The sequence below is a fragment of the Chiloscyllium plagiosum genome, unplaced genomic scaffold (genome assembly GCF_037043375.1).
Source record: "Chiloscyllium plagiosum isolate Xiang-an unplaced genomic scaffold, Cpla_swu_hap1 HiC_scaffold_50, whole genome shotgun sequence".
NCBI lineage: Eukaryota > Metazoa > Chordata > Chondrichthyes > Orectolobiformes > Hemiscylliidae > Chiloscyllium > Chiloscyllium plagiosum.
This window is the reverse complement of record NW_028270188.1, coordinates 48,384,578-48,396,728: the sequence shown is the minus strand read 5'-3', so window position 1 is coordinate 48,396,728 and position 12,151 is coordinate 48,384,578. Positions and strand designations below refer to the sequence as shown.

The following is a 12,151-nucleotide window of genomic DNA, read 5'->3' as shown; positions in this document are numbered from 1 at the left end:
TAACTGAAATACAATAGTACCAGCTGTAGATAGCAAATTAGTGAGGACATTTGATGTCCAGACTGCTGATTGGAGGTTCAGGACTGCAGCATTTTAACCTCTGGTCAGGCTCTCTGTTGAATGTTCCAATTTTAGATTGCTTTGTTAAAGGCTTTAACAAAGTCTGAATAAGTGGCTCGTCCATTACCCCGCCTCAATTTTGCCTCCGCACTTCCCTACATGTTCAACTTGTATAACTGCATTACTGACAGCCAAGAAGTATTCTGTACACTAAATCGAAGGTTGAAGATAAATACACCTTCTGCTTGCTTGCCACATTTATTATTAGTCAGCTGAAAGTTGGTCGTGTTTTGACAACCAGTTATGTTTCCAGAACGTAGTATATCCATAATTTTATTTATTTATTCCACTTATTTATACAGGGTGAAAGCAGGTTGCATCATAACATTGCACAATTCTTCAAATCCTGACAGTGTGACTTTTCTCATGTATAAGGTAGACCTGCAGCAAGGTCTTGCATTTTGTCTTCCATTCAAGAATATTGCTGACCAACAAAAGTTTTCAAGCTGATTCTTTCTTTTGCTGGCTTCTCATCAGGTCTTGCTCAAGCATCATTTTGTTTCAAACAATGCACCCCCCCCCCCCCCCCCGCCCAGCTTCCCACGATGCAGAGGAAATCTTTCCCCTCATCCTGTTTCAAATTTTAGTTCTTTTTCTGAAGACCCTAATTTGCGATATAGTCTCTATCGATTGGCGGTTCGTCATTTATACGTGGATAATTTAGGTGAATATTGGCAGGATATTTAAATAGGGTAGGGAACTTCAAAGCTAGAGGGCATAAGTTTAAGGTGAGAGAAAGATTTCAAATGGACCTGAGGGGCAACCTTCTCACACACAGGGTGATTAATATGTGAAATGAACTGCCAGAGGAAATGGTAGAATCATAGTTGTACAGCATCGGAGCAAACTCCTCGGTCCATACAACTATGTTCCCAAACTAAACTAGTCCCATCTGCTGCATTTGGTCCATATCCCTCTAAACTTTACTATTCGTCAGCTCATCCAAATGTCTTTTAAATGTTCTGTGTGTACCTGCATCCACCACTTTCTCTGGCAGTTCATTCCACACATGAAACTCTCTGCTCCTCATTTTCCTTGTTAAATCTTTTTCCACTCACCTTAAATATGTGCCCCCTTGTTTTAAAACTACCAACCCTAGGGGAAAGATGCTCATCTATGCCCCTCATGATTTTATAAATCACTATAAGGTCCACCCCTCCACCACCTTTGCTCCAGTGAAAGAAAAATAACAATCTTGCGAGTCTGTTTTTATATCTCAAACCCTCCAGTCCTGGCAACATCCTGGTTAGTTGTTTCTGAGCCCTCTCCAGTTTAATAATATATTTGCTATAACAGGGCGACCAGAACTGCACACAATACCTCAGAAGAGACCTCACAATATCCCTCAACACGACATGCCAATTCTTATACTCCGTGGTCTAAGCTATGAAGGCAACTGTGCCAAATGCCTTCTAAACCACCCTATCTACCTGTGAGGCAAATTTCAAACCTCTAGGTCTCTGTTGGACTGTACTACTCGGGGCCTTCCCCCAAATTGTAGAATTAATCTGAGAGCCCATTGTTTGCATTACCAAAATGCAATATCTTGCATTTATCCAAATTGAACTCCGTGTGCTGCTACTCAGCCCATTTACCCAATTCATCATGATCTCTTTGTAATCTTAGATAACCTTCTTCACTGTCTATTAAACCATCAATTTTGATATCAACTGCAAACTTATTGACCATGCCTCTTATATTCTCATCCAAATCATTTATATAAATGACAAACAAAGGCAGGCCCAATACTGATCCCCAAGGAGCACCACTAGTAACAGGCCTCCAGTCCGATAAAACACTCTCCACCCTCGTCCTTTCTTTCCTACCATAAAGCCATTTTGTAACCAGTTGGTAAGCTTGACCTGAATCCCATGCAATTGAACTTTACTAATTAGTCTACCATGAGGAACCTTGCCAAAGGCTTTTACTAATATACAAATAAGCAATGTCTACCACTCTGCCCTCGTGAGTCGTTTGGTTACTTCATCAGAAAAACTCAATCAAGTTTGTGAGACACTATTTTCCTTCCACAGAGCTAAGCTGATATTCCGAATTGATCCTTGCCTCTCCAAATGCATGTAAATCCTATCTTTGAGTCACCTCCAACAACTTATCCACCATCGATGTAGATGCAGGTACAGTTAAACATTTAAAAAGCATTAAGAAAGTTCTATGAATAGGCAAGTTTTAGCGGGATATGGGCCAAATGCAGACAACCGGGGCTAGTTTAGTTTAGTAAATCTGGTTGGCTTAGATGAGTTGGGCTGAAGGGCTTGTTTCCATGCTATATGATGCCAATCCTTTCACCAGTGCCCACATATGCACCATCAAGCATAAATTCTCCAGCTATTGAAAAGCTATTGTAATTCCCAATGCCATGTTAGTTAAGATCAGACAAGTTGTTCTAACGATTGACGACTATCGTGGTCTGTAGGGCCCAGTACCATACTGGGCAGACAGTGAGGCAGGAAATGTTTTTATAAAGCCAATTTGCAGATTTCTTTTTTAAACTTACAGCTAGACATCACTTTTTTTTTAAAAGAAAAAGTAATGAGAAAACAAACAGAAGAGCTTTCACTTATGCTGTGTCCCGAGTGCTTCGTAATGAGCTGATTACCTTTGAAAATCCTAGCCAGTAGCGTTTAGGTCATTGTGACAGTCAGTTGGACACTTCATCGCCATTTGGGTCATTTTATTGTGATTTATAAGAGTCCTTCAGTTGATGTTTAACCCCTATTAGTATATATTGGTCATATCTAGCTTCTTAAGATTAGGTTCCCTACAGTGTGGAAACAGGCCCTTCAGCCCAACAAGTCCACACCAACCCTCCGAAGAGTCACCCATCCAGACCCATTTCCCTCAGACTAAAGCACCTAACACTATGGGCAATTTAGCGTGGCCAATTCGCCTGACCTGCACATCTTTGGACTGTGGGAGGAAACCGGAGCACCCGGAGGACACCCACGCAGACACTGCAAACTCCACACAGAGAGTCACCCGAGGCCAGAATCGAACCTGGGACCCTGGTGCTGTGAGGCAACAGTGCTAGCCACCGTGTCGCCCAAGATCTTGAGTAGGTGACTACACTGCTATACTCAGTTGTGGTAGGCTTTTAAGGAAAGAAAGCAACTTGCAATCTTTGTTTTTATTACATTTATTTTGTATCTGCTGGAAATCTGAAACAAAAAACAAAGTGCTGGAGAAACTCTGGTCATTGGACTTAATGTTACCTCCGTTCTTGACACTACAGGTGCTACCAGATCTGCTGAGTTTCTCCCACCTTTGTGTTTGCATTTATAATGTACCTTCTGCAACTTCGAGAGAATCCAAAGCCACTGAATAAAATGTTGCAATCTAGGGGAACTTAATAGATTTCTCCCAAACATATGAGAGAATGACAAAGATAATCAAATTTAGCGAGCTTCAGGAATATTAGTTTTGACACCAGAAGAACTCCTTGCTACCAGTAGAACTCCCATGACATTATTTAAAAGCTGAATTAAGAGGGCAGGTAAGGATGGTGAATGATCTGATGTAGAATACATTGTGGTTTCTGCCCAATGTATTGAAAAAGAGGATTTTCATTTTTGATGGGTAATGGATGACGTGTGTTGCTGGTCTGCTATTGTGAAGTTTTTCACTTTGGTAGGGAAAAAGCCAATGACAGACTATTATTTAAATGGTTATAGATGGGCAAATGCTAAATGTGCAAAGGGGCCTGGGTGTTCTTGTACGTCAGGTGCTGCATGCAACTTTCCAGGTGCAGCAAGCAGTTAGCTTGTTGGCCTTCAATGCAACTATGTTTGAGTACAACTCAAATGATGTCTTGCTGCAGCTGTGGAGGGCTTTGGTGAAACCATTGTTGGAGTACTGTGCAGGCTTATTCTGCTTACCTAATAAAAGACACAATTATCATGGAGTGCAGTGATGGTTCAGCAGACTGATTCCTGGGATGGCAAGTTTGTCTGAAGAGAGGTTAGGTTAACTGGGCCTCTATTCACTGTTAAACGATGGGGAGAGAGGATAGTGTACAAAATTACAAAATTCTGACAGGAAAATTATTCAAGAGGCTGAAGTGTAATTCCTTTTCACTTTGCATCCCTCCAAGGCATTGATATATTTAATTCAGAGCTTCTTAAACATTTTCCCACTGGGACACCATGTAGAGCCTTGAAAATTGTTCTTTCTGTCAGAATTTGGTGGGGCTGGGTGATCTTTGAGTCAGAAGAGTGGTAGAGCTATGTGGTGACCATTGTGACCTGTGAACTCTCAACCCCTCAAACCTTGCATTTATTGATATTTGCGACAGCTTTTTAGGCATTTCTTTATAACCTTTTATATGATCCTAAATACTATTGTCAGCCATGGCTGACTGACTTTTTCTTTGAGTTTTGCATGTTGAACGAATAGGACATTGTCTGTGGACAGTTGTGCCTTTTAATGTATTTCCCCAATCTATGTCAACCAATTTGAGCCTCATGCCTTCATAATTTCCTTATTCAAATTTCACACCCATGCTCTAGATTGAACTGTCTCACTTTCAGACGTTAATGTAAACTTCTATCATATTGTGGTCACTCATTCCTAAAGGTTCTTTTAAAAACAAGATTACTGTCAAGTTGTTTTTCATTAGGTATGTAAAAAAGACAACTATTTGGCTAAAATGTGTCTGAGTCTGTTATAGACAGAGTCAGCAAAATTATAAAGGAAATGGGGAAATGGCAGAGACGTTAAATGATTTAATTTTCTGTTTCCACTGAGGAAGATACAAGTAATCTCCCCAAACTAGAGGTGTAAGTGACTTGGGAAAATGAGGTGGTTGAGGGAAATTTGTTTGAGTGAGAAGATTGTACTAGAGAAATTAATGGAGTTGAAAGGTGATTAAATCCTCAAACCTGATATTCTGCACCCCAAATGTTGAAAGAGTTGTATACTGAGATAGTTGATGCATTGATGATTATCTTCCAAAATTCTATTGATTCTGGAATGATTTTGAAAGGTAGCAGTGTTACCCTAAAAAAAAAAGCTCAAAGGTGTTATATAATATAACTATGATCTGTTAGTCAGCAAATAGGGAATCATGTTTGAAGATGTTAGTTACATCTTCAAAAGCCTCCCAACAAAGTTGATAAAGGGGAGCCAACGGACGTTGTATATTTAGATTTTCAAAAGGCTTTCGATAAATCATTTCATGAGATAAGTTAGAAAGATTAAAGCACCTAGGAGGCAGAGACCGCAATTTCCCTTCCCACGTGGTTAAAAATGCCCTCCAACGCATCTCGTCCACATCCCGCACCTCCGCCCTGAGACCCCACCCCTCCAACCATAACAAGGACTGAAACCCCCTGGTGCTCACCTCCAAACAGACCCCACCACCAGGGATATATTTCCCTCCCCACCCCTTTCCGCCTTCCGCAAAGACTGTTCCCTCCATGACTACCTGGTCAGGTCCACGGCCCCCCAACAACCCACCCTCCCATCCTGGCACCTTCCTCTATCACCGCAGGAATTGCAAAACCTGTGCCCACACCACCTCCCTCACCTTCATCCAAGGCCTTAAAGGAGCCTTCTACATCCACCAATATCATTTATTGTATCCGTCGCTCCCGATGCGGTCTCCTCTACATTGGGGAGACCGGACGCCTCCTTGCAGATGGCTTTAGGGAACATCTCTGGGACACCCACGCCAATCAATCACACCGCCCTGTGGCCCAACATTTCAACTCCCCCTCCCACTCTGCCGAGGCCATGGAGGTCCTGGGCCTCCTTCACCGCCGTTCCCTCACCACCTGACGCCTGGAGGAAGAACGCCTCATCTTCCGCCTCAGAACATTTCAACCCCAGGGCATCAATGTGGACTTTAACAGTTTCCTCATTTCCCCTTCCCCCCACCTCACCCCAGTTCCAAACTTCCAGCTCAGCACTGACTTGTCCTACCTGCTTATCTTCTTTTCCACCTATCCACTCCACCCTCCTCTCCGACCTATCACCTTCATCCCCATCCCCACTCACCTACTGTACTCTATGCTACTTTCTCCCCAGCCCCACCCTCCTCTCATTTATCTCTCCACCCTTCAGGCATTCTGCCTGTATTCCTGATGAAGGGCTTTTGCCCGAAACGTCGATTTTCCTGCTCCTCGGATGCTGCCTGAACTGCTGTGCTTTTGCAGCACCACTCTAATCCAGAATCTGGTTTCCAGCATCTGCAGTCATTGTTTTTACTTAGTGTGGAAGATCAGCAGGATCTTGGGGTACATGTATAGAAAATCCTCAAGGTTGCCACACAAGTTGGTAGGGTTGTTAAGGTGGTGTATGGTGTTTTGGCTTTCATTAACAGAGGGATTGAGTTTAAGAGATGTGAAGTTTTGCTGCACCTCTATGAAACCCTAGTTAGACCACACTTGGAATATTATGTTCAGTTCTGGTCATCTAATATTAGGAAAGAGGCAGATGCTATAAAGAGGGTACAGAAGGGTACCAGGATGCTACCTGAATTGGAGGGTTGTCTTTTGAAGGGTTGAGTGAGCACGGGCTTTTCATACTGAAGAGAAGGAAGGAAGAGAGGTGATTTGCTAGAGTTGTACAAGGTAATGAGAGGCATAGCTAGAGTAGATAGCCAGAGACTTTGCCCCAAGGCAGAAGTGGCTGTCACAAGGGGGCATAATTGTAAGGTGATTGGAGGAAGGTTTGCTGGAGGTATCAGAGGTAGGTTACTTATGCAGAGTGTGGTGGGTGCGAGGAATGCACTGCCAGCGATGGTAGTAGAGTCAGAGACATGTAAGCAACTGCGCGACAAGCACATGGATGGGAGTAAATGGAGGTGTGTGTAGGTTGGGTTGATCTTGGATTAAGAGAAAAGTTCAGCACAACATCATGGGCCAAAGGGCCTGGCCTGTGCTGTACTGTTCTATGTTCGAAATGGTAAGAGGTTGGAAAGTGAAAGCATACAAAGGGACCAATGTATCGTCCTCAATAAGTCACTGAAGGCTAACATGCAGGTTCTGCAAACTATTCGGAAGCCTGATGGAATGTTAGCCTTTATTGCAAGAAGATTTGAGTGCAGGAGTAATCAAGTCTTGCTTCAGTTGTATAAGAGCTTGGTTTGACCACATCAGGAATATTGTGTAGTTTTGGACCACTTCACTCAGGAATGATGTTATGGCATAGTTGGAGCATATCAAATGTTCACCAGACTTAACACTGAGATAGCAGGACTGTCCTGTGAAGGGAAGTTCGGTACATTGAGACTATATCTCTAAAGTTTTGAAGCATGAGAGGCGATCTTGTTGAAACACTTTTATACAAGGTAGATACAGGTAGGATGTTTACCATAATTGGAGAGTATAGAACACAATGTACAATGTAAACATTTAAGGGAAATAACTCAGACTCTAGATTAATTTTTGTTTTTACTCAGGGTTGTGAACCAAAGGGCTGTGGAAGCTCAGTCTTAAGGGAGCGAATGATAGATTTCTGGTTACCAGTGATCTAGGGTTATGGGGGTGGGCTGGTTAAATGGCACTGAAATGTTTGATCAGCCATGATTTTATTGAGTCTAGATGGGCTGAATGGCTAATCCCATTCCTATGTGAATTTGCATAGAAATCATCTTGAATCATGAAGTGAGATATTGTTTCCAGGAAAAAAATTCATTAGGTGAGAAATGGGAGCCTGAAGAAAAAGCTGGCATGTCCTGGTATGTCACCTGACCTAGAATTGCTTGATATTAATGATGGGGGGAAACCCAGAGGGAAGCTGATTCCTAATTAGTGCTGACTTTGTTTCTCTTCTTTTACAGTGACTATGATGCTGCATTTCAACTGGGAGCAATAACCAAGCAGCTTGTGTAGCATCAGTGTTCTGCTACAGAAAGCAGCAATCTGAAGGCACGGGTGGCTCTTTGTAACAATCCTTGCCAAACTGGTAAGGAGTGGGAAGTTGCATAATGGAGCAAAGAAATACCTTATTAGGATCTTTAAACCAGCCTTTGAGCATTGATGCAGAGGGCAACCCTGGAAAAAATACTCCAACTAATTGCAACAACAAAGTTGTTGGCAGGAGAGAGGGAGAGATAGATGGAGGTGCTTTGGAGGAAGAAGATGGTACGAATTGGAAGCAAGAGGGGGGAAAAGCTGCTGACTCGGGGCAAGAACTGGATCCACCAAACTCTGACCAGCAGCAATTCTCTGTCAAGGAGACAAATTTTGCAGAAGGCAGCCTGAAACTCAAAATTGGGTTGCAGCCCAAGAGAACTAAGAAACCCCCCAAAAACCTGGAGAATTACGTTTGTCGGCCTGCTATTAAAACAACCATCAAGCACTCACGGAACAAAATTTCCAGAAGTGGGAAAAGCACCGAGGAGAGAGAGGAAGAAAATGAGCTGAAACGGGTAAGGTCCCCACCATAACTAATAAGACGCAATATCCGGTTGACTGTTTGTAATAAGTTTTTGATTTATTTCATCTTTTCTCTTGGAGCTTGCTTATCTGCCTGCAGGTTTGATTGGTTGAGTGAAACCCTTCTTTCAACTCTTAATTTTGAGCAATCTGGTTAATGTAATATCTTGAACTCTGAACCAGGAAATAATAACCCTTGGGCTTGAAACAGAATGTCTTTACTCCAAAGTCAAATGACACCTTACGACTGTACTAGTGTTATCCAGTCTTCAGGTGTTCAGTGTCTTCATCCCTCAAAAACACAGCTACTGCCACAGAAATTTTCCTCTAGCTATTTTGCCACCCAAACCCAGTGTCTTTGGTTGTTTGAGTGATATCTGAACATTGTACATACATCACAACCAACCTATTGCTTCCTTTTTTTTCAAAACTTTGGACTAAAATAAAATCGCTCCAGAGTATCAAAATGGCATTGCCCAAATCTTGACATTTCCCAGGATTTGAATAAGGTCTTTTAGATAGCTAGAACTAATATACCCTCTATTACAAAATTGTGGCCATTTTTGTTTCTAACTTAAGATGTGCTTTTCTGATGGATTAATTTAAATTTGGAGGTTACATTAAAGTAGCAAAGGTATTTTAACAACAAATGCTGGAGATCACAGTGGGTCAGGCAGCATTCAGGAAGACAGAGCAAGCTAACATTTCAATTCCAGATCTCTGAAGAGTCATCTAGACTCAAACATGAGCTTGCGCTCTCTCCCTGAATGCTGTCTGACCTGCTGTGATCTCCAGCATTGTTGTTTTCAGTACAGATTTCAGCTTCTACAGCTACTATCAAAGGTATCTTCGCTCTTATGATAGAAAACACTCCTGGAAATGCCAAGTATCCTAAGCGCTTGAAGGAGAGGAGACTGATTAACGATTTTTATGAAGAGTTCAAAACATAAACCTGAAAAGTCAGCAATGTATTTTCAGCTGAAAATAATTACTTCAGAATTGCAAGGTTACTTTGGCTGCTTGTCTCTATTTTGGTAATTTTGACAGCCAGTAATACTTTTAACCATCAATGCTCCAATTAGTTTGACATGTCGAGTCATGCTAGATGGAGTCAGCAGTTAAAACAGTATATTTCTTATATTTTGGAGAAATGGCTAATAATTCACTGGAATTCTGGGACTTGGGTCACAGACACTGGGACTTGGAGTTTGGGTCACATGGATGCCCAGGCCTCATGGAAGCAGGTATCTTGCCTTGATGGGTCAAGTTTGTTACAATTGATAGATGCTGCACTTTGTGAATGGGATTGGAGCTGAGGTACGGCAGAGTCAGGCACAGGTCCAGAGTGTGTGTTCTTGCTGACTAATGCTTATTCAGCAGTCTTGCATTGTCTGTGGATAATTTGTAGAATCAGACTTTTACTTGGTTGCAATTTGTATCTGTTAACTATTTATTTTACTAGGCGATGTACTGAAGTTTCTTTTTTCCAAAGTGTTTTGATTCTGTATTTGAGGGTGAATATTTCGTAATGCATCACCTTGCCTTCCCAATGCAGGTATAACATTACCAGATGACAGAGTAACACTCTCTTCACCCATACCTCTTTTTAGCATATGCATTAAAATTTTACAACAGCTCTGCTAGGCTTGTGTTCTTTCAGAATGTAATTGTTAATTTATTTACCAATTATTATGGGCTGCTTTGTATTGTCTTTGCTTTGAATCCGGAATTGACTCGAAATAGCTGCAGACTGACTTTGTATAGAATCATTAGCCTCTTCACTGCTGACTGACCTCTGACCTGTCTGGGCTGGATTGCAAGCTGATCCCAGATTTGAAGTAAAAGCGTTCAAAAATGAAACAACCGGTTTGTCTTGTCTTTTTTGTTTTTCTGGTAGTATATTAATCCAAAGCTGGACTTGATACTGCTTAATAGCAGCAAATCTGCAATGTGTGTTGGTTATCTGCTCTACCGTGTGTAGATTGTGGTGTGTAAGTCAACTCTGGTTATAAGCTGCAACAACAAATCGTATCTGTTAACCCCCTCCGTTTCAACTTCACAATGAAGTGCTTGCTCAGTGTGTGGCCTCAAGTTTTCACAGAAGAAGTAAATGTTCTACTTAGCTTGTACTGTAAATCAGCACATGGATCGAGCAGGCTGTAGGCTTTAAGTGACAAAAAGGATGCATGTGAGTTTGAGAGACTCTTGTGGAGCAGACCAAGCATGGCATGGCAAGTGATGAACAGAAGTAGGGCCCTCCAGTGAAATGAAAGGAGTGTTAAGCATATTCTGGGTGAAAATCATCATGTTTACTAATTTGTGTCTCGCTGCACCAAGGTAATTTGGCATTAGTGAAAATTGGTGTGAGATTGGCTGAAGGGCTCTGCCCTGAAGACCTGAAGAAGACACTCCACGTCATGGAAAATATCAGAACGGAGACCAGCCACCATCCTGATCGTGAGACTTGTGTATTGCGGCAGATCCTCGAAAATCGTCATGCTGCATTTCTGGAACCAAGGTATACATACACAATCGGTCCAAGTCAGAACCCAAGTCCAGCAAAGCTTGTAGAACAAGCAGTTAGTTGTTTAGCCATTTTAATGGGATGAAACAATCAAATGTTGTGGCAAAAGGCCAAAATTGTACAGATGCTTAAAAAAAGACCTTGACAAAATTACTAGTTTCTATGATTCTTCATCAGACCGTGGTGAAAATGAGAATCCTAACTGAATTTGCCATCGGTGTGGCTATTAGAAGCAAGCCTGGAGATTTGCAAAAGAGAATTCTCTGATTTCAGTCAGCCCTTGGCTGGTTGTGGTCCGTTTGAACTCAGCAGTGATAGTTGCAATCGCAGTAAGCACTCCATCCAGATGCAGTAACATAATGACATTCAGCATGAATCAACACGGCTGTGCCATGTACTGCGCTGATGAGTGTTACTGCTGCCTGTTTCTTGTCCTGCCAGGAACTACGACTGAGCCTCATTGACCTTGAGTGAGACCGCGAGGTTAAAAGAACCAGGAGGGTAAAGGAGCATGAGCAATTTAAAAGTAACTGTCCAAACTTTAGTGCCCAAGTATGCTTGGAAAATTCATTCTATCACCAATATTGTGTGCCAGCTGCAAAAACTTTGTGTTGATTCCCAGCTGAGAGAATGACAAGAGTTGGAGTAAGTATTTCCCATGAGGACACTGCATTTTGGAGAAATGCAGCAGGAATATGGTAAAGGGTGTTGGAGTAGTGGCAGGGGAGCTAATGGAGTGGCTCTTTGAAAGAACCATCGCAGACAAAGTGGGCCAAAAGTGGGTGAAAGATGTATGTACTTGTAACAGGGAAGGAAAATAGCCCATCTGAAGGCTTGGATTAATATCGGACTGTCCATACAGATTTAAAAATTAACTGGTGGGATTTAATTATATTGAATAGTGGAGAAAATCATTGTGTAGGGGGAAAGGAAATGTTTCATACATTAATATTTGAGACTGCACTTGATATTATACTGCAGAAAAGGGTGATAGTAGTATCTGGTATTAAAAAACAATGTAGCCACCTGGAGAAGGCTAGAGAACAAAAATGTTGTAGTCGCAAGGGATCTTTGCAGGAGGAGTTGTATGAAGTTTATAAAAGTGATTTGA

At 41.9% G+C, this 12,151-nt stretch overlaps 1 protein-coding gene across 5 annotated transcripts in view; it reads left to right on the top strand.

Moving 5' to 3' along the window:
- The window catches only part of ash1l (ASH1 like histone lysine methyltransferase), a 223,919-nt gene that overhangs the window by 31,527 nt on the left and 180,241 nt on the right, over positions 1-12,151 (top strand). For 4 of the 5 annotated variants that reach the window (XM_043684016.2, XM_043684013.2, XM_043684014.2 and 1 more), the window contains one exon: positions 7,919-8,509. The exons of the other annotated variant lie outside the window; for it this stretch is intronic. In XM_043684016.2, coding sequence (XP_043539951.2) covers positions 8,066-8,509 — 444 coding nt within the window. In that variant the 5' untranslated portion in view covers positions 7,919-8,065. The remainder of the gene's footprint in view (positions 1-7,918; positions 8,510-12,151) is intronic. 5 annotated transcript variants of the gene reach the window in all.